The sequence below is a fragment of the Polyodon spathula genome, chromosome 7 (genome assembly GCF_017654505.1).
Source record: "Polyodon spathula isolate WHYD16114869_AA chromosome 7, ASM1765450v1, whole genome shotgun sequence".
NCBI lineage: Eukaryota > Metazoa > Chordata > Actinopteri > Acipenseriformes > Polyodontidae > Polyodon > Polyodon spathula.
This window is the reverse complement of record NC_054540.1, coordinates 18,263,018-18,286,866: the sequence shown is the minus strand read 5'-3', so window position 1 is coordinate 18,286,866 and position 23,849 is coordinate 18,263,018. Positions and strand designations below refer to the sequence as shown.

At 38.0% G+C, this 23,849-nt stretch overlaps 1 protein-coding gene across 1 annotated transcript; it reads left to right on the top strand.

The window, feature by feature from the left end:
- Window positions 1-1,355: 1,355 nt before the first annotated feature.
- On the top strand, window positions 1,356-5,065 carry socs2 (suppressor of cytokine signaling 2). Its single transcript, XM_041254812.1, has 3 exons — window positions 1,356-1,903; window positions 2,594-2,856; window positions 3,721-5,065. Exons 2-3 carry the CDS (start codon window positions 2,730-2,732, stop codon window positions 4,179-4,181), a joined length of 588 nt encoding a protein of 195 aa, XP_041110746.1. The 5' UTR covers window positions 1,356-1,903; window positions 2,594-2,729; the 3' UTR covers window positions 4,182-5,065.
- The last annotated feature ends 18,784 nt before the right edge of the window (window positions 5,066-23,849 follow it).

Genomic DNA, 23,849 nt, shown 5'->3' with positions numbered 1-23,849 from the left:
GCATTCAAATGCTTGCAACACGCCCTGGAAATGCGTTCGGTGTTCTTAACTGATGGCATTTGACAGCACTCTTGGGGTATGATCAAAAAGCTAATGCAGTGAACCTCAGTTCCCGCATCACACAAAACGAGGCAATCCACACACCGGCGGAGGGCGGGCGCGAACCCGGGACTTCTCGCACTGAAGCACAGCGCCAATACCGTTGTAAATATATAATACGGTCCTATTTGTATTATCCAGTGATTGTATGTGTTTTCACTTTTTATAATTACTGCTCAGAAAATGCTTGCAGGTTGAAATTGGAAAATATCGTTTTTTATCGTTTTTTGTCCCTTTTGCTTTTGATCTATATATATATATATATTATTATATATATATATATATCATATATTTCTCAATGTAATAGAGTATATTCAGAGAATCTGGCAGGTATCGTCACGGCTTGCCGTTTTTTTGTCCACTATTCTGCAATTATATATATATATACACACACACACATAGCATGAACCAAACTTGCCAATTGTTATTCCCTGTGACTATAAATAGAAAGTGGCAATAATAAGTACGCCTTGCACTTTCTGAAATCATTAGATACTGTATTTGTTGTTGTACAATAAATTGGAAAGAGTGTTTTGTACCCAGTAGAAAGTATTCTTTGCAAGCCTATGGTGGTGCAGGAAAACTGATGCAAGATATTTCAAAGAAATAGATGACGATGATTATTCAGCAGGAGACTATTGACAGATCTGTGCGGTGCCCCTATATTACCGCGGTGAGGCGGGACCGAGGACGTGACTCCGCGGTGGAGACTATCGGCAGATTCGAGATAAAAATGCTCAGCGAATACCTAACAAGCAAGCATATCCGAAAAGTATTCAATTTGGCATCTACACCTTCGGGAACTGGGGTTACATACATAAACTATCGTTTTGGGCCCCCTCTTAAATTTGGGCCCTAGTTTGCCTATGCGTTAATCCGGCCCTGACTGTAATATCAACTTTAGGACGGTATTATCTTTTTTTAAACATATATATTTATCATACCATGCAGCTTTTATCTCGACCATCCCAAGTTCAAATGCTGTGAGGTGCCAAGTAAACGCACATACGTAAATTATGTAAAAATCCACCTTATTGGGCACGGTGTAAGTGCGCCATATTAAATTTCCCATGTATGCTATACTTTATAATGAATGTATTTTTTTATCTTTTATTTTTCTATTTATTTTATTTTTTTCAAAAAAGAAAGCATTTACTATGCCTTCACAATTCTCATCGGGCAGAGAAAAGTGATTGTTTCAGGTTCCACCTTAAAAGAGATGGGAATAATGCCAACTGCTGTCACGTGTCAAGATTCCTGGAAAGTTCATAGAAAGTGGCCTTTTTTTATCTGCAGGCTGAGCGGTGTCTTGCACGAACTTTATCTTCTAAACACTACAAATGCAACGAGATTCGGCACTGGAAACCCCTAAGCAGCTAATATCCTGCGTACCCGAATTCATTTTTGTAAATATATATATACATACATATATTGTTGACTTGCAGTCAAAATACGCGTCCCAGTGTACGACCAGTAATATTCGTGCTGTAGTAATCCGATAAGGTTGTACGAAAGATATTTCTATTTCACAAAATTACGTATTCGTGAATCTCAACGTGTTAAGTTGCCATCGAATTTTGTTAATTTTATTTATTTATTATTTTTTTACAACATTTTGTTGAAATTGAAATGGATGTGTTTGTAAGCTTGCTGTTAAATCGGCCTTCCGCATTGCCCTTTGTGGAACAAGTCTCACTTTTTGAGTGAAAATATATTTTCGACCTGGGTCAACTTTGTGCTCCGAAAACATAAGAGAAAAACATTTATTAATGGCTTGACTTAACATCTTCTCCTGGGTGCACAGGTAAGCATGCCACTTGACCTCAATTGCTATATATTTATTGAATATAAAAGTATATTTGGTTACATTTGGTTAATCTGTAAAGCCAGTTTTAGAAATTCTGCCTCTGATTCCTCGATACATACATGTGTACATTTATTTAATGTGTTTTAAAAAACAGAAGCGCAGTACAAACATTAACGTACTGTTAATAATTACAGTCGCTTTAACGATTAGAAGTGATATGTTGTACAATAATTCAGTAATTTGCTAATTTAATTGTAATCTGATCAGACTCATTTCCTGCAGGTCAAACTATAAGTAGTAATAAATAAGTCGATCGTTCGTCGTGGTAAGAACGTTGATCGGGAATTCTTTATATAGAACATATTTGGCAAAATGTTTATAGATCGATAGATAATGAATATGTATTGTATTGCTGGAGCCTAGTGTGTGTGAAATGGTGCAGTTTGGTTTTACAAGGTGCCCTCTGCTAATGTGTGTTTGGCAATTACCCGCATCAGTATTCAAGAAATATAACATGCAGGGGCATTGTATTCCCATTGTAAATATTGTTGCAACTGTTTCCGTGTGCGCGATGAAACCCGCTAAACTCAGAAACTATGTAAACAATTGACTCAAAGAAGGTGTTGAGTACTATCGCCTGCATTTAAATCAAACTTATATATATATATATTTTTTGTTTTGTTTCAGGTGGAAGAGAAGATACGGTTGGATGGCAACTAGTACAAAGAGTTGCCCCAAATTCGGTTAGTGTCAAAGGATATACACACATCGATTTATTTCAGTATTTGTTGGATGCAAGACGTTGATTCCTGGGAGTTTTCAAATGACCGGCCTTTCATCAGATTCCACAGAAACCATAGCAAATGAGGCGAGATCGGAAACGGAATCCAGAGCTGTAGATTCAGATCAGAACCGCATTGCAGTCGCCACGGGGGAACTGAAAAGAGCAGGTACGTGTACCACGTACATATAACTAATATTACTCGTTGTTTTAAGCAAGCAGACCATAAACATATTGAATAACGACCCTATCGAACATTCAATTTCATTAATAAAAATATATGGTTTTGATGTATTTATTTGTTTATTAATAATATTTTACATTCACGTTATAAGTGTTCCGCTTTTAAACATAGGTACAAACTAATAATTTTGTTTTGCTCCAATTTAAATGCTGCGCGCAGAAACTTGTAATTACAATTTAAAGTTTTGTTTTGCCTTCTGCATATGTTATGCAAAAAATGGATGTAGTCAAAATATATATTACACCCATATTCTGTTAGCTATTCGAGAGACTGCATCGAAAAAGTAAAATCTATGTCGTTTTATTATTTGGACTTGTAAATTGTGTAATGTATAGTTTTTGTTAGTTGCAACAGGGTGCTAAGCTCACTCATATATAATATATGCTATTCTCTTTCTTCATAATGTATGTAAAAAGTTTCTTATTTTGATGAACCTGTGAATTGGCATTTTTTATAAGATTGAGGCTGTGGATATAATTTAATGGGATATAGGTTTGTGTGTTACAAACTTTGCCTTTGCTGGGAATATCGTTCATCTGCTTTTACTGGTTTTTAAACGTGCCCTCTAGGAGAGGCATTTTGTACAACCTATACCTAAATCCTGGAAAACATGCCCTCTGGTATAAATAGAGGGATTTAAACAACTTTCTCACCGCTTTTGCTCTTCCCGCTTTAATTAACTAAATCTAAGCTTATTAAATGGCAATAATAGGCTATGATAAAATGACTTAAAGTGGTTTCGATTTGATTCCCAAGTGTATTTGTTTATAATATTTTGTTTTCAATTAGGTTGGTACTGGGGTAATCTGACAGCTAATGAAGCCAAAGAGATATTGCAGGACACCACTGAGGGAACCTTCCTAGTCAGGGACAGCTCGCAGCAGGACTACCTGTTCACCATTTCTGCAAAAACTTCAGTGGGACCAACCAACTTGCGCATCGAGTACAGAGATGGCAAGTTCAGGCTGGACTCTGTTTTGTTCATCAAACCCAGACTCAAGCAGTTTGACACTGTGGTGCCTCTTGTAGAACATTATGTATATCTGTCCCGGATTTCTAAAAGCTCGGAGTCGGCATCACCACTCAACGGCACAGTGCAGCTCTTGTTGACCAACCCTATTTATGCTTCAACTCCATCTCTGCAGCATCTCTGCAGAATCTCCATTAACAAGGCTACTAAGAGGATAGAGGAACTGCCTTTACCAAACAGGATAAAAAATTACTTGACAGAGTACACGTATCTTGTGTGAGAGCCGTGTTCCAGTACAATATGTGCAATAAGAACAGTATCTAATACATTTATTGTGCTTAATTACCCAGAGTTGACATATTGTGACACATTTTTGCCCTGTAATAAATGCAATTAAAATAAGTATGCAGTTTGCAAAATAGAAAAAAATAAAACATTTTATTAAGCTAAAATGTATATCACTTTTTTAACGAATACTTTTGGAATAAAATATAGTGTTTTTTTTTTTTTTTTACATGCTTCTGACTATTCTGTTTTGTGGTTTGTTGGTTGGAGCAAGAGTTCTGCTGACTCAGTGGAGATGCTACAGCAGGTACGATGCTTGCTATATACATTTTACTAATTTGTTTTTACAATTGTAATGGCTGTACCAGATAACTGGATCTATTTAGATGGTATCTTTTCCCTCTGCAAGCCCCCCAACCCCCCCCCCCTTTCTGTGTGCCTGAGTTGTGCCAACTGCTAATGCCAGTTCATTTTGTTAATTTGTTTTAATGAAATACAGTATGAGCAAAAGGTTGTGTGTTCAAATAGGTTGTTGGGAAAAGTGACATTTCCCCAACCACAAATATATTGCAGTTCTGTAGGTGGCAGATAAAGTTATTTGGTTTCTTTATGAATCATTTTTATCATTTAAATTATGATTAAAATAAAAAATGCTGCATGGTATTGATGTTTTTGTGTCTTAAAGAGGCAGCGGAGAGGCATCGTATTGAGGCTATAAAAAGGTGCTAAATGTATATTTTCTTTAATCAAGTGATTTGGTGAAATTTGTAAGTTCTCGTGTACAGTACATTTTATTTTATTTTATTGTATACCATATAGGCTACTTTAGTACTCTGATAATGGATGTACAAATTTGAAATAAAGGATCATTACTAGTGACTGATTTTATTTAAAAAAAAATAAAATAAAAAAAAGCATGGCAGTGTGATGACAGACACACCGTGTTTCTGTCATAGTACATCAGTCTGAATGTTGCAAGCATGGACATTAAACTAGGGCTGGACATGTATTTTATGTGTGGCTTTTGGGCATTTGTGTGTTCAAATTCCATACTGTTACTGTCTCTTCATTGTGTTAGTGTGCCAATTTCTCACTCTTTCTGTCTTTTTTTTGGCAGGCATAAAACCACAACCCTCTCAGTCTTGTATGCAATCGGTAAAAGAAAGAGCAGAATACTTTGCAACGACAGCATTGTAAAATTAAGTGCAACAGTAAAACAGAGGTTCTTGCTTATGAATCGTACAGCTCACCAAAGGTTTAAGAACCTCTTGGGTGATTGTGTGGTGTTTTTTTAAAATGTATTTATTTATTTTTAAACAAAGATTGAGTAGTCAAACATACCCAAGGAGACCTGCTTAAAAGAAAAAGGATGCAGATTCTGGATTCACAATTACCAATTGATTGTAGTTAACAGAAAAATTTAGATTTTAACTGTGTTAACTAATTTGTGCATTTTCTTTAGTTTGTTTGTAGCCAGATATTTTTAACACAGTGTTTTTTGTTGGTAATATGCATCGGATTTTAGATTGATTTACAGCTTAATTTAAGATGTATCTAAAACTTTAATGATATCTTGAACCTTTTTAATGGCCAATATAAAAAAAAAAAAAAAAATCTTATTTTATTTTCTGGGTCTTCTCTCAACACCAAGCTAATTTGGTCATATTTTGGCTTGGGATCCAAACGTACATACCAGTGAATTTTATTTACCAGTAAAGAGAATTTTAAAGTCTGTTTAAATATATATATAATATATATTAATCATGTTAAGCTGAAGTTCAGTACACAACTAGGGCTGAATGATTAATGAGATTTGTCTACCTTGCATTTTGTGAGTTGTTCCAGATTGGACCTAAAATACCACACCCATCATAGATACTGTACATGTGTATGCTTCTATTGACTGTTTGAATGTACATTAAATTAAATACATTTCAGTAAAATATTTGAAATGTTCTCCACTCCACAATTTTACATACTCTTTTTTTTCATGTCCTTGGAGTTTGGGAGTTCTTCAATCAGTGAAATATTTGTACCATAGTCATTTAACACATACTACTAATAATAATAGTCTTTAATAATATAACAATTTTTATATATAGCCCCTTTTCATAGCACACCACCATCAGAATGTGCTTTACAGAGGTAGGCAGACTTTTTTTTTAAAATGATAAATGGATTAAATTAATGTGTTATCTGTAATAACTGAACATGAATTACTGCAATCAGTTGCATTGTATGGCAATGTCTCATTCCGTATTTTACAGCTGGATTTTTTTTTCATTTTCGGTTGTATGTCATGGGTTTGTGAATTAGGCACACTTATTCTTTTAACTACTGATATGCAATTAGTTTTATTTAAAAAGCATGTAGTTGTGGTAAAGCAGCACATTCAAACAAAAGCACTATTTGAGGATTGTGGTTTTATCACCATGGATTTATCACCATTTCCATGCTAATTTATAATCGTTTTTTTGTTAAAGGATCTTCCCACATTCCTGCAAGAAACATTTGGAAGATTATTTTTCGGAATAAACTCAATATCCAACCTTAATTTATCAAAACTGGCATCAATCATAAAGGAACCATTGCATTGTACTAAATCTTTCTTTCTTTCTGTTCCACTATACAAATCTTTTATCTTTCTGGACTGCACGACAAAAGTGGAGTGACGATATAATGCAAGAGCCTTTTTGGGCAGGGCAAGCTCGATTTGTTTTCATCTTGGGTTTTAAATTAAGGACGGGTCATATGCATAGCTGATAGGAAGCTTATTGTATATTGCTAGTGGGAAGCAGCTGTGGCTGACTTTTAAGGTGGTATTTTCATAATTTTTCATTATTTGCTCTCAGTATCTTTGGATCATGCCTTTCAGTCAGAAATATTGTAGAGGACTCCCAAGTAGCGCATGCGGCAAGGCACCCTGTGTAGAGTGCAGGATGTGCCCTCTAGCCTGGACGTAGTCAGTTCGAGTCCAGGCTATTCCACTGCTGACTGTGGACAGGCACTCCCAGGGGAAGGCTATTCTAAATTGGGAGAAAAAAATTATTAAAAAAAAAAAAAAAAAAAAAAAAAAAAAAAAAAAAATTAGTGACTACTAAAAAAAATGTTAAAGCAACTTCTTAGCCATCCTATGTAATTTAAAAGTTTCATAGTTAGGAACTCCTGCTATTATCCAGTTAAGTGATCCCTGAAATAACATGGGTTCCTTTTTTAACTATCACCCTGAAATCATGATACAGCTTTGTTTTAGGAAATTCAGTATTTATTCAGGCTTTATTTACACTACATATATAAAACTGATTAAACAACTAAGGTTAGGATTAGAGCTAGCTGTTGCTTCCTATAGAATATAGTAAAAATGCACTAACATTTGTAATATTGACTGATAACAAGAGGATCATTTAGCCAAATAAGTCTACAGAGAATACTGTGTGTTTGTCTACTATTACCTTTTAATGATTTAGATGTGTAGTATCCAAACATCATGGGTTGTTTAAGAATCAGGTGTGCATTACTCATGTAAGTGTTGCAGTATTGACTTGCTTATCATCCTAGAAAGGTGTCAGAAGAAGCTAACTGACTTTTTAAAAGACCTATCACTACACAAATTACAATTATGCACTTGCTCACACGTTTATCTACACATGATGCTTCCTATGCAACATTTCTATCCAGTATCTTATCCATTTTGATAAACAGAACAATAATTATTGATAAAACATGTATTAAAACAATTTGCCATGCATGGCATTCCCCTGTGAAGAAATTTGGATGAACAACTTTATGTGCAAATAATACATGAGAGATGTATTGCTGTAACAGAGCTATTAGTTTGCCACCACATTGATAACTTTTGTCTGTAGACCAGGTTGCATATATAGACCAACATTAAAAGCAAAGTGAAATACAAGTGTAAAAAAAAAAAAAAAAAAATGATATTGAAATATTAATAACAATCCACATAAGCTTTGATTTGCTTAATTTACACGCGAGACTGATGATATATGTAATTTAACATAATTTGTGTATCAATTAATAGTATGCTGATTAAACGGTCCTTTAATTATGAGGCTGAAATACCATGTTGATGTTTCTCAAACTCAACTGCCTCTTTCTAACATTACCCAGCCAGCTGCTTCCCATGTTGACTGACATGCTTTTCAGCTAGTAAATTAACATGCTGTGACACAAAATCCAGATTGGAGACCCTTGCTTTAAAGGGTAAGACAAGCAAACTGTGAACTCGGCCTACTGTAGTTTGTCATTTTGTTTTATTTTAAAATAATGTATTTGCTACAAAATGTGTTTCCTTTAAAAATGCACCTGTACCTGCAAAATGAAATGCATAGTAAAGTGTAACACAGCGAAGATCTATGGATTTATTTTATTAGCTTTAACAGTGTTAGTAACGGATCTTTTTGTTCAGTGGGTGCTTTATAAGAACAGGGTAAAGATGGTTGGGGATGCATAAACAAAACAAAAAATAAATTAAAAAAATGTTAGCTGAATAATGAGGATGATTTGCAGTGAACTGAGGTTATCTTTTCAATTCTTCAATCAAACTCACATAATTCACAGAAATAGCTTCCAATTTACAGGCCTCTCATCACTGAATGTGTATGTGCAGAGGCCCAAGCATCGGTTACAGATAAACTGAAATTATTTCCTTTGCTGTATGAGAAAGTTTATAATTATGCACATTTTTAAAAAGTTGTATTCGGAATTCCACTGTATATAAACAGTGGAATTCCAAAGTCTTCAGATTGGGAATTTGGTATTTTTTGGTTTGTTTGCTTTGGGAATGTATAATTAATATAATCCAAATATTTAAATATTTAATATAGTAGGGTGATGTTGTAAATCTGTACTGTACATCAATACAAAGACTACTAAGAGACTTGAATCCAGGTCATATACACATGCCAATCTAGGAATCATATTTAGTCACCCAGCAGGGCTGTGGGCACTGGGACCGTTCTTGTGACGGTCCTCGTCGAGGGGCTTGCCAAGGATTGTGATTTTTTTCTCATTGATATCAGAAGCATACTTTGACACCCAAGGTGTGCATTCTATGCTATTGACTATGCCATACATGTGTGGTAGGAGCAGGGGGCAAGGTGAGTAGGGGGCGTGTTTGGAAGGGGCTTTCAGCAGGAGTATGTGTAAGGGATACACATGTGAAGTCTGCATCCACAGGCAGGGTTCTTGGCCGGCTCCATGCTGAGATTCCCATCTTCGGGGCTTCCGAATAGAGTAGTGTTTTCAGCATTGTGGGTTTGGTTTACAGTCCACACTTCTGTAAATATGTTTATGTATAGTGTAAGGAGCACGGGTCAGAACACTAGCTGACACGTGCGTTTCTTTAAAATAAAGAGTGCAGTTTGATGCCACAGATATTTTGTCTGTCTCCTTCATGCAGTTAGCAAGTCGCTACAATATATTTTTATTTAAGTTATATGTTGAATAGCCAACAGTATTCTGTGGTCCATTGTTTCATTTCTCCATTTAGTAGCTTATTTATATATTTGTGGGGGTGGGCATTCAACAGCCAATGTTACCGATGTGTGTTGAGCTTTGATTCTGCATTCCATGTGCAGGTTACATTTGAGTGTAGACTCGTCTAAGGAATACTGGTATGTACTGGAAACCAATAATAGCTGCTTGGCAGGGTATTGTTAATAGTTCGTTGTTGTGTAGTATTCCAATTCTGCGCATTCACGCATAGCTCTTGTGCATTTCTGCTATATTGGTATTGAATGTACAGGTGGTTTTGCGAGACACAAACACATTTGGAATTGAGCAAAAAACTGCTATTTTCCAACTTTGTGCAACTGTTTGTGTTGGAAAATATAAATTTTTGTGCAAAATCACAAATTTTTATGAGCCCTAAATTTTGCGAGAGGTTTGTGCATCGCTTAGAATATCTGGACCATTGGGCCCTATTTAGCAACGTTTGCAAACCCCTAAGCAATCGCAAAACATTTTTGGGAACAGTTAGCACACCAGACAGGCATACGTGTGAGCAAACAGACTTTGCCCATATATGTGATTTAGCAACCTGTGTTTTAGTGCCCACTCGGCAATCCAGCATTAGTGCTGGACATGGGCTGAACTTTAAAGGAGTATCCTCATTTACATACAAAGGTAGCGATTTAGCAAACCATCAACAGTGTTAGCGTTTCAGTTGACATGTGAAAACCAGGTCTAAACTGTGCACAAATTACATGGTTGACTAGAAATACCAGTGAAACTACCAGGGAAACAGGCAAAGAAGAGAGAGTGGAAAAAAAAAAAAATAAATAAATATGGAGTGTGCACTGGATTAATGTGATATTTTGTAACAATCGTAAGTCACCCTGGATAAGGGCATCTGCTAATAAATAAATAAATAAATAACATACATAATAAATAAATAACTTGGCATAAATCGTAAGGAGACATATTCTGTCAATGTGCAAGTAGTGTGTGATCTGTGATGCCAACAACTACATCACAAATGTGTATGCAAACTATGGTTGCTCCGCTAATGACTAATTGTTTATCCTCGCTAATTCCAGTGTTGATCCCAGTTTTGCAGGGTACTAATAAGATGCAAACATCATAGCAAAAACTTCCTGGAATGTAGCACTATTTTCCTTCACAACAATCTTGTTAACGCTCAGCATGAAGCGGGTCACTGGCAACACAAAGTCTCCAGAAATTATAGGAATAAAAATATATGGTCATGTTTATCAGTTAAAGAACAGTTTTTGAACAGTTGAAAGGGCTTTAATTTTCTTATGAGTAATCAGATAAATTAATGATGTTTCAGAAACTGCTGATTGTGATGTTATTTCTGAAAAGCTCATGTATAAGACACAACTAAGATAATGCAGCATTTTAATCGCTCACCACAAAAGATGATGCAGACTGGAAGACTGGATGCTGGTATTTCATCTGCTAAACAAGTGTCGTTGGCCTGAAGAAACATCAGCCCATCGTCTTCGTTGAAGTATGCAAGGATAAGCAATATTGTCCCTGGAACTTCTGGCAATAAGCTTTTCACAGATTTTTCAGCAATTTTCAATAGCGCTTTTATTTCAATCGCCTTTTTATTTTTCCCACTACCAACACTTCTCATGTAGGCAAGAACTCTCTTCCCTTTGGATGACAACGTCTCAGGGTTTCTTCCAAAAGTATCCCTGTAAGTTCCTTGAAGTGAAGCAGCATGTCGGTCATCTCAAATAGAAACGGCCATTCTCTCAAGGGTTTCAGTTGGCATGCATCAGATGATATCCCTTCTCTGGGAATAATAAGTTGCCAACAGTTTCTGAGATATACTCTGTGAATCCACATTCCTCTCAGTGAACATCTTTTCCTTCTGTTGTTCCTTTTGGCTTTCCATTGTTTGAGCTGATGGCAACTGATCAAGACACCAGTTTACACACCCGGAAGTGTCTTGAACAGAGGCCTTTTTTATTGGTGGAACTTCATCTGTGTCACTTCCACTGGACTCTGGTTTTGCCCCGGTTTATACCCGCTTCCAACAATTTTCCCTTCAATTACATCCTGCAGGGATCTGGGGTATTTGTTAACCAGCAGTCTGGCTATCTGTAGAAGGTACCTTTTCAAAGGCATCTTGCAGCATGATATCATTTCACAGCGTTGTTTTGTCTTTCTTCTATCTCCAAGCAGTGCATTAGATCAGTGGTAAGTTTTTGCCAAGGTATCTCGAACTTCTCTGCCCAATCAGCATCACGGCTAAAGGAACATTCGCTCATGGCTACACTTCAGTCTAGTGTACTGCTTGATGAAGAGGAGCTTAATGAAGACCTTTCTGTCAGTGGTTGAATGGCCATTGGGATTCAAAGCCTCACCTTTAAAATGTAAGAAATAGCCCAAATATTATTAAAACATGTTCTATTTTTTATTATTATTATGTAGGATTATTATTTTCCATAGGGTGAATAAATGTAGTCATCTCAAAACCCTGAAATAAAACTTAAGTATACCTTACAGATTTGTCTTTGCAGGCATATCCTTTGAACAATTAGCTTTTATATACTAAACCATCACAGAAACTGAAGCATTCTCCTGGCTATAAATAAATGAAAATGTTGACATCTTGAAAAAAAGCTCACAAATACATAAATAAGTGTGCTTAACTTGTGTAATAGTTAGGTGACATTACAAAACATAAAAAACTGAGGAAAACAAAGTTCAGGGAAGGCTATTTAGTATGCATTTAAGACATGACAAATGGATTGTGTTTCATTTTTCCTTCAGTGTCAACTGTCAAGAAAATAAAGGGGATATACTTGCATGTCACAGTAAAGCTGAATATCACTTTTCTTGCTTAAATTGGTTTAAGAACAATGAGCAGCTCCACTTCCTTTATGTATTTTATATCTTCAGCTGTTTCTACGCCCAAATTCTTAATAGTGTCTACAACTGAATTAAAATCTTCATTGCTCAGCTTTGGCAACACTGACTGGATAAAACTCAACAATTTATGATTATCTTTGCTGACATTTTCCAATGCTTTTCATAGAAATAATTAAAAATAATAATAATAATAATCTGACTTAGTTAAAATCTAAAATAGTGTAATTCTCATCAAGAATCAGAAAGAGGTCTTTCTTGTACACAGTACCTTAAATTGCAACTCTTCTGAAATAACTGTGTCCTACTCATTAAAGTCAAAACCTGCAATTGCATTATGTACAGCCTCACTGTACAGATGCACATGAAGTGGAGAACTGTTTCTTCTTTGCAAAACAGCTGAAAAGAGCGAGCCAGCAAAAACATACGACTGAAAGAGCTGATGATTTTCTCATAGTCCACAATCAAAAAAGTGGACCAAACTTGAGTATTAAAGCGGGGTAATGTCTCAAGTAGTGATGTTTCGGTTTTAAACTTTTACCAGGAAATAACTCATTCCTTATTTCTAGATATTCCAGAACAATTACTTCCAGGAAAGCTATCTGTGCCACTGATATTTTTGGTGCACAGACTAAACCCTCAATGTCTTTCAGCTGAAGAGTGAGCTGCCAAACTGGACTATAAGACTCCAATATTTTGTCACCAATTATTATAGGCACAAGTCTCAACAGAGTCCAGTTCTGTACTGCTTGTCCACCAAGCCTGTCACTTTTCATATTAACTTCACAAAGCTTTGCATTTCCACCAGATCCAAGATACTTAAACTGTGCAATAAATCTATTCAGCTGAGTGTAAGAAAAACTTTTTTTTTTTCCTTTACAAAGTACTTCAGATATAGAGCCAAATCATATGAAACTACACCCTCAAACAGATCATGACCCAGACATGAAGGCAGCCCCATTTCGTGAGAAACACAAAAATCTTTAACAAAGCTTAAAGAATGAGTTGAATTTGATTCCTTCTACATCTGCAATATCAGTACCCTGCATCTTCAAGTGCTCCATTATACAGCTCTGGTGTGCACACAGGACCAATAGCACTTTGATCACATTCAAAAACATCAGCTCTCTTGACAAGGAAATACCCACAAAAATATATACTTCAGCTAAAGTTTTCAGCGAATCTTCCAATACAGTGAGATCCCAAGTTGTCACCAACAACACAAAACAATGTTCCCCTTAATGCACATTCAGCAGAAATTTCCAGACCATTAACTTCCAAATCTTTAAGGTCACAAACTAATGTTGAGAACACTTTCTTGCCCAAATCTTTTTCATTGCATAACATCACTAGCTGCATGTTGTCAGCATTAGAGCAAAGGTAACATATCTCATATGTTAGTCAGCATATAAAGGGTTAACCCTAAAAGTAACACAGCCTTGCATCACTTTCTTTAGTTAATATGGAGAGAGGTGCATTTCTGAAGTCTTTCTGGTTTGCTCTGCTACATTAACTACAAGGGAGACTAATCTAAACTATCACATCCAAAAATAATAATAATAATAATAATAATAATAATAATAATAATAATAATAATAATAATAAAGAATGAATAGGTCTTAATCCATCATGACTAGGCTCCGAAATTTCAGCTCGTGGAAAAATTTGTAATTGTTCAGCGCTCAGATGAGTTTGATATTTAATATGATAAAATTAACATTAACAGAAACGCTTTAGATCAAGGACTGAAATTCATCGCTGTTCTTTATACATCTAAAACACAGGTTAAACGTCGAAAAGGCAAGTCTAGGCACGTATGATCCAGCAGTCTGCGTATTGGCAATATTTGTTTACAGAGCCAATGTGAAAAAGTATAATACTTTTGGCTAACCCAAAATACATTCTGTATAGGTGAAACGTCTTCAGATTTTTGCATAAGCAAAAAAAGAAAGAAAACGTTACATTAATTTGGACTTTTTAAAAATGTATAGCTAGGACAAATATTGCGGAGTTGCTGCAGCTAAAAACAAAGAAACAAATGAAGAGAATGCTAACAAAAAAAAAACTCTTGTTACGCTATTAACACATCCCTCTGGCACATGGTCAAAATGAACAATCAACACGTCGCATACAAATACGGTATTCGACAAAACATTTGTTCATTAAAAAAAAAAAAAAAAAAAAACTACAGCATTAAAAATTACCATTATTTAAACACACCATCACCAAAAACCAAACAAATATTTAATCAAATACAGTAAAGACCCAAACACTGCTATCAACACATCCTTCAAGCGCTTCGACACTTGGCACACAATATGCTCAAGTTAAAACACGTAGAAAAATAAACTACAGTATTAAAAAAAAAAGAAAAAGAAAAGAAAACTATATTTCAACGCACACGCCTACTCGAAAAAACTTTACTAATATAAGAATATAAATTGAGCAACATATATATTTTTTAATGATTAAATACCTCAATATAATAATTGATTTTGTATTTTGTAACACGCGGGATGCAGTGTTATCGCAAAGGTGATTAGAAAAGAGATAATTCCTTGCGTTCCTGTGGTCTTTTCTACTATTCTTATAGGACATATATATTATACATATTATAAATATATATTATATATATATATATATATATATATATATATATATATATATATATATATATATATATATATATATATATAATATATATATATATATATATATATATATATATATATATATATATATATATATATATATAATAATATATATATTTAAAATATTTATAATATGTTTTTTTATCAAACTTTTAAAACTGGTTTTTTTTGTATTCAGCCGATGGAGGACCATAAAAAAAATTCATAAGGCTACCTCCCGAAATCAGTTTTTAAAAGGTTCTGTTTACCTCCATTAGTTAATTTCTTTTGCTTATTTTGCATGGATTTTATAGGTCAGAAAATAAAAGAATAAAAGAAAAGTACTTGTTCAAACATGGTCTCTAGGTACACATCAGTGACAGATGAGAGTTGACATCTGTATGTGTGTGTGTGTGTGTGTGTGTGTGTATATATATATATATATATATATATATATATATATATATATACAGTGGTGGCTTGCGAAAGTATTGACCCCCCTTGGCATTTTTCCTATTTTGTTGCCTTACAACCTGGAATTAAAAATGGATTTTTATTTGGATTTCATGTAATGGACATACACAAAATAGTCCAAATTGGTGAAGTGAAATGAAAAAAATAACTTGTTTCAAAAAATTCTAAAAAATAAATAACGGAAAAGTGGTGCGTGCATATGTATTCACCCCCTTTGCTATTAAGCCTCTAAATAAGATCTGGTGCAACCAATTACCTTCAGAAGTCACATAATTAGTTAAATAAAGTCCACCTGTGTGCAATCTAAGTGTCACATGATCTGTCACATGATCTCAGTATATATACACCTGTTCTGAAAGGCCCTAGAGTCTGCAACACCACTAAGCAAGGGGCACCACCAAGCAAGCGGCACCATGAAGACCAAGGAGCTCTCCAAACAGGTCAGGGACAAAGTTGTGGAGAAGTACAGATCAGGGTTGGGTTATAAAAAAATATCCGAAACTTTGAACATCCCACGGAGCACCATTAAAGCCATTATTAAAAAATGGAAAGAATATGGCACCACAATAAACCTGGCAAGAGAGGGCCGCCCACCAAAACTCATGGACCAGGCAAGGAGGGCATTAATCAGAGAGGCAACAAAGAGACCAAAGATAACCTTGAAGGAGCTGCAAAGCTCCACAGCGGAGATTGGAGTATCTGTCCATAGGACCACTTTAAGCCGTACACTCCACAGAGCTGGGCTTTATGGAAGAGTGGCCAGAAAAAAAGCCATTGCTTAAAGAAAAAAATAAGCAAACACGTTTGGTGTTCGCCAAAAGGCATGTGGGAGACTCCCCAAACATATGGAAGAAGGTACTCTGGTCAGATGAGACTAAAATTTAGCTTTTTGGCCATCAAGGAAAACGCTATGTCTGGCGCAAACCCAACACCTCTCATCACCCTGAGAACACCATCACCACAGTGAAGCATGGTGGTGGCAGCATCATGCTGTGGGGATGTATTTCATCGGCAGGGACTGGGAAACTGGTCAGAATTGAAGGAATGATGGATGGCGCTAAGTACAGGGAAATTCTTGAGGGAAACCTGTTTCAGTCTTCCAGAGATTTGAGACTGGGACGGAGGTTCACCTTCCAGCAGGACAATGACCAGAAGTATACTGCTAAAGCAACATAAGAACATAAGAAAGTTTACAAACGAGAGGAGGCCATTCGGCCCATCTTGCTCGTTTGGTTGTTAGTAGCTTATTGATCCCAAAATCTCATCAAGCAGCTTCTTGAAGATTCCCAGGGTGTCAGCTTCAACAACATTACTGGGGAGTTGATTCCAGACCCTCACAATTCTCTGTGTAAAAAAGTGTCTCCTATTTTCTGTTCTGAATGCCCCTTTTTCTAAACTCCATTTGTGACCCCTGGTCCTTGTTTCTTTTTTCAGGCTGAAAAAGTCCCTTGGGTCGACACTGTCAATACCTTTTAGAATTTTGAATGCTTGAATTAGGTCGCCACGTAGTCTTCTTTGTTCAAGACTGAACAGATTCAATTCTTTTAGCCTATCTGCATATGACATGCCTTTTAAGCCCGAAAACACTTGAGTGGTTTAAGGGGAAACATTTTTAAATGTCTTGGAATGGTCTAGTCAAAGCCCAGACCTCAATCCAATTGAGAATCTGTGGTATGACTTAAAGATTGCTGTACACCAGCGGAACCCATCCAACTTGAAGGAGCTGGAGCAGTTTTGCCTTGAAGAATGGACAAAAATCCCAGTGGCTAGATGTGCCGAGCTTATAGATACATACCCCAAGAGACTTGCAGCTGTAATTGCTGCAAAAGGTGGCTCTACAAAGTATTGACTTTGGGGGGGTGAATACTTATGCACACTCAAGTTTTCTGTTTTTTCGTCTTATTTCTTGTTTGTTTCACAATAAAAAATATTTTGCATCTTCAAAGTGGTAGGCATGTTGTGTAAATCAAATGATACAAACCCCCAAAATCAATTTTAATTCCAGGTTGTAAGGCAACAAAATAGGAAAAATGCCAAGGGGGGTGAATACTTTCGCAAGCCACTGTATATACATACATATATATATACACACACACACACACATATATATATATATATATATATATAGTGTGTGTGTGTGTGTGTCAGTTAAAAAAATGTTCGTTTTACAGTTTTCCCTTTTCTTTGTAAAGATTTGTTTATTATAAACAAAATAATATTACAAACCCAGAAAATGTAACAAAACACATTTACATGGTACCATAGTGTTCTTCTATATTATTACTAATAATAATAATAATAATAATAATAATAATAATAATAATAAAACACCGGTAAAAGTTTTAATGACACAAATGTTGTTTATGATGCATGTCTTCACCTCTCTTACCCATCCACAGATAGACTGGTTGTATAATTCCAGTCCTTTGTAGCATCTCAACTCTTCAAGGGTGTATGGGCTAGGTGTACTAATCATATCATTTATTATGCTCGGAAAACAAACGCTTGGCAATAATTGCACGTCCTGGCTCCATCGGTGCTCAGAAATAGCACTCGGATCTTGATTAGCAGTCATATATATCTTTTCACTGTATCTTTTCTTAGATCTAAATTTCCTAAAATAGTGAGAAATTTTGCTATTTCCGACATTGTTCAATGATGTGTATCGGTAAAATTCACACATACGCCCATCACCATGGCCGCTGTCTCTGTTAAGAACGGTTGCTAGGTGATTAATGACGTCATCGAAAACCGCTCTATATACCGTATTACTTCAATTTGGCGCCGCAGCATTTATTTTAAATTGATCAAAATGACTACGGCGCTTAAAAGAGGGCAATGTTTTATTACGTGATTTATTTTATGTCATTTTAGAAGTATTGCGGTTGCTTACTTTCTGTAATACGTAGCCTGCCTGTATGTAGCAGCGGGTGTGGCTACCCTACTTTAACTACAATACATTTACACTACCGAGACTCCGAGACATGGTTCCCAGATTTCCGCAGAGTTTATAGTCCAAAGCCACTTCAAAAAATAGCCCAAAATAACCCAGTTATTTGCTTTAACTGAAAGTAAGCTTATTAACACGCAGGCCTATGCATAAAAAAAAAATCTAAAGGTTTCCGAAGAAAAGATACCTAGTATGAATTTGATATAAAAAAAATAAAAAAAACTACAAGCCCAAGTACAGCTCATCTACACGTCACTGGCAACAAATTCGTACGGAATCTCTGAAGGGACAAATCAACATTCATACCAGACCAGCAACCGAATTACAGCGTGATCCCTTTATTTAAATACTAATGCTAGTACTGTATCCCAAACAATATGAAATAGCATGAAAACAGTTCAATCTTTTAAAGTTATACTACCAATCTAATTACATTATCAACCCGCGACTCCTTAATATTTTCCGCGGCTGTGTTTTTGAAATCGCCCAATTCCGCTGGAAAACCGAGAACCTAGCAATACTGCTCCGAGAGCCTATTAGGTGGGAGTTGGAAGGTCAGGGGAGTACTGTACCAGCGAATCAGAAGCGGGTATTGGTTGTTAAGGGACTGGACAATGGTTTGGCAGTCAAATCCAATATTGTGACGTAGTTGTTTTTCTGCACCAAAAATTACCTCAGAATATCAGTTTGATTTCTGTAAAAAATACAATTGATCCTACTCGTTTTTTTAGCTCACTGTAACTTGTTTGTTTCTAATTTCTCTGCAAGAGAAACCGAAACTAAATCTTCTAGTTAGTAAGCGCATTGTTTTTATATTTGTACGGGATTGAATACGGGAATTACAATTGAACTAAACAAAACAACAAAACCACCTATAAGAACTTCAGGTCAGCTCTTCTGTATGTAGTTTATCTTGCATTTTCTTTCAGAACTGTACTACCATTACTACTGCTTACTGTGTGTGTGTGTGTACATTAGTTTGCAGGTACACAGTCAGTGTTGCGCGTTTATTTGTTTACTCTGTGTGTTTTTTGGTAGTGGGAGAAAAAAAAAATACCTTAATGTTTCTTTATTGATAGCGGCGTTTATTCGAGGGCGGCCTCTATTATAAAGCTGATATATGACTGCGGCGTCAGTACGAGGGCGTCTTTAATACGAGTGCGGCGCCAAATTGAAGTAATACGGTATATATATATATTTTTCATACCCCCTCTTCTTTACTATAATGTTACACAAGCACTCTCTTATGAGCCTGTGTGTTTCCTTGATGCAAGCTGTGTGGTGGTTCCAAGGACAAGCCCTGAGCCAGAGTCTGGCTGGTATGATTGTAGCTCACAGCTCTGGCTCTCCCAGGCGAGGGTCTCTGATGCTGACAAATCATCGCTCCAAGATTGCACCAATTTCACCAGGGCATACTTTCAGTCCGGCAGTGGAGGAGATACTTCAACACTCCTACGAGAACGTGAGGTGTCCAACCAGGTGGCTGCAATGCTTTCTTCACATACCCCGGTGCGAGGTAGGTTGAACCGCTGGCAGCCGTACAGGGTGCAGCAGGTGAGACGTACGAACCCAGTGCCCATGCCCGTGGGTGACCTGAGGCACCGCCTACAGTTCACAGTGCAGGCTGTCAGCCGAGCCCTCCAGCAGTGACGTGGGAATGCAGGACGTGGAGCCCCCACGCAGCAGCGTTCCAAGCGGCAATTACAAGCCCGTCGTAGGCCATCTCAGCAGAGTGCCCCGCCTCAACCTCAGCATGGCTCCTGAAGGCTTGCGTCCTCAGACCCTCTGCTTCTCTCCACACCAGCTGCAATACTGGCGTACCTGCACCTTGAACATCTGGGTGCTCACCATCGTACAAACTGGTTACGCTCTACAGTTCCACATGGGACCGCCTCCTTTTTGAGGGGTCACAAATACATCTGTGACAGACCCTCTTCAGGCCTCAGTGCTACGTCATGAAGTAGCCACCTTGCTCAGCAAGCAGGCTGTCCCATCTCGTAGACCCCATCTCCCATGGGGAGAGGTTCTCAAGATACTTCCTAGTGCCCAAGAAGGATGTCTGCTTCCACTCCATCTTAGACATGAGGCACCTCAATGGTCACCCCACAGTCACATTCTCCAGTGAATCCAGCCGGGCAACTGGTTACCACGGTGGACTTAAGGGACGTGCGCTTTCACATTCCCATTCGCCCAGGGCACGTGAAATACCTCTGCTTTGCCTTCCAGGGAAGTGTGTATGAGTTTTCAATGCTGCCATTCGACCTCTCCCTAGTGCCCCGCACCTTTTCAAACTACCTAGGCAACTGGTTGATCTGTTCCCAGTCGCGGGAGGGAGCAGTGGCCCATATGGCAATAGTGATGGAGCATCTAGCGAGGCTGGGACTCATCCTCAACGATGCAAAGAGCAAATAGATACCGGTGCAGTGCGTAACATTCTCCAGCTGGACTTCCTTGTAATGCGTGCTTACCTGTCACACGACAGAGTGGCAACTATAGAGGATTGTCTCTCCCTGTTTCATCAGGGATCGAGAGTTCCCCTGTGTGTTTCCAGAGGCTACTGGGTCAGATGGCCGCAGCTATATCAGCCTTGGAGCTTGGCCTACTCAGTTTGCACCCGCTCCAAGCGTGGCTCAGTATCTTCCGGCTACATCCAAAACGTGACCGATACCATCGGCTGATGGTGTATCATGTGCGTTCAATAGCCCTGTGTTGGTGCAGACAGCCTTCCCACCTCCACTAGGGTGTGCATCTAGGAGTAGTGCTGAATCATCAAGTGGTGAAGACAGACACCTCCAACACAGGTTGGGGTGCAGTCTGCGAGGGCAGAGGAGTCTGCGGGTCCTGGTTGGGCACTTGGACATCCTTACACATAAATATGCTGTGATTACGGGCAGTTCACCTCTCCAGCACTTTCTTCCAGAGCTCCATATCCGGATGGACAACACCTCGGTAGTGGCGTATGTCAACCACTAGGATGGACTGAGGTCCCCAGGGTTGCATCGCATAGCCTACAGGTTATTGATTTGGGCCCAGCAGAATCTGCTATCCCTCCGGGCTGTCCATCTCCCTGTAGTAGTGAATTCTGCAGCGGACCTCCTCTCCAGGGAAGGTCCATGTTCGTCAGAGTGGCAACTCCATCCTCAAGTGGTGGAGCGCATTTGGGAACGGTTCGGTCAAGCGCAGATCGATCTCTTTGCTTCGGCAGAGATGACACACTGCCCTCTATGGTACTCCCTCTACCGCTGAGGCGGTCCACTCAGTGTAGATGTCCTAGCCCACAAGTGGCCCAGAATGCTGCTTTATGTGTTCCCACCATTATTGCTGCTTCCAACCTTCCTAGAGAGGGTCCGGTTCAAGAAGGCAACGGTTCTCCTGGTGGTTCCTTGGTGGCCCAGGAGAATCTGGTTTGCAACCTTGTGCCAGCTCCTTCAAGACGAGCCCTGGGAGATCCCGCTCCGCCTGGATCTCTTCAGTCATGTGAAAGGCACTCTGGCACCCGGAACCAAGCAGGTTCCAGTTATTGGTCTTGCCCTTGAATGGGACCGCTGGACAGCCCTAGGGCTCTCTGACACTGTTGTGGCTAACTTGAACAGTGCCAGGGCAGTCTCCACTACATCATTATACACCCATAAGTGGAGGTACTTCCAAAACTGGTGTCTGACCCTCGGTCATAACCCTGTATCTTGCCCTATGCCTGTGTGACAGAAATACAATGATTCTTGAATGTAAATCTCCCTCCCAACCTGTGAGGGCACTAGCCTGGAATACTCTGTTGCAATAACGCATTGACCCAGAAGGGAAACGACGTGGCAGCCGCAGAGGCGGTTGCACTTGTTTACCAAGGGGTAATGTAACACATAAAAGGGGGGGGACAGAGAATCATAATCTGTTCCTTTGTTTTGGTTTGAGCTTTTAAACCTGTAAGGACCCGTGAGAGACCTAGTGATAATAAGTACCGTGAGTGTTTTGTTTTGTTTGTCAATAATTGTTGGTTTGTAATTATTAGACGGATAACAGGTTCCAGAGCTGTTGCCAAGGGCCAGCATAAAATTCAGAACAGCACTTCACTTTTGTCACGAATAAACTTGTATCACCCACCACGAGCACTGCAGCACGCACCCAGGACTGGTGACCGTGTTTGTACATTGTGGGAAAGATATGTGTGTTTGTTATTTGGGACTGCAACTTGTTTGTTTCCAGTGCATTACACATTGTTGTGTATTGCCTGGAATTATTATTAATTCCAGGCAATACACAAATAAAATAAAAACCTTTGGATTACAAATCTCTGTCTGTTCACTGCGCACTTCATCACTCCTGCACCTGTACATAATCAACCATTTAGCCACAGCATGTTATCTTGAGTTGCTAAATGCAGGTAAAATACCTTCTACATTGAAGGTGTACCTGGCAGCTATATCCGCATGCCATGCCCCAGTGGACTCTGTTTCACCTGGTACGCATTTTTTGGCAACCCGGTTTCTAAAAGGTGCCCAATGTTTACATCCTCCCAGGAGGGACGTTCTCCCAGAGTAAAGTCTTAACGTCATGCTGGAGGCTCTCACAAAGGTCCTGTTTGAGCCCATATACTCCATAGAGCTGAAGTACCTGTCCATGAAGACAGTGTTCCTTTTAGCCATCACCTCCGCAAAGTGTGTTTGTGACATGCTTAATTGGGACAATGGGAACGGTGTCTCTGCGGACAAACCCTGCGTTCCTCCCCAAGGTGAAATTGGCGTTCCACATGAACCAGTCTGTGGAAAAAATTTGTAAATGTAAATATTACAAGCAAAAATTACCTTGATTCCTTAACTTGTAGTCCTTTTGAAAATTGCTTTAGAGAATGCATCTAAATATAAATTCAGACCTTCTAATCATTTAGTCAGTACCAGAAACACATATGACTGTATCTCACAAGGTAACTATCAGTTGCAGATAATCCTCAGAATTAAATCCGCTACCAGCTAGCTTTACATTTTTCCACAACTTCAAAAACCAAAACCCTCCTGTTTGGGGACCAGCACTGATCTCAGCTGAAAAGTTTTAAACTTGTAATGAATGTAATGCTGATTAACCCTTTTATTTAGAATGTCTCTTAAAACCCACATAGGGTAAAAATCCAAGTGTAACATAAATTAACAAATGCCCAAATGGAACTGCTTCCGATTACCTGGGTTTAGATATGTCTAATTACTAAATTATTAATTGAGATCTTTCTTACACACGACTAACCTTTTTTTTTAAA

Coding starts and splice junctions, on each gene's coding strand:
- socs2 (XM_041254812.1), top strand. CDS start 2,730: ATGACCGGCCTTTCATCAGATTCCACAGAAACCATAGCAAATGAGGCG. Junction 2,857..3,720: donor GGGGGAACTGAAAAGAGCAG/GTACGTGTACCA, acceptor GTTTTCAATTAG/GTTGGTACTGGGGTAATCTG.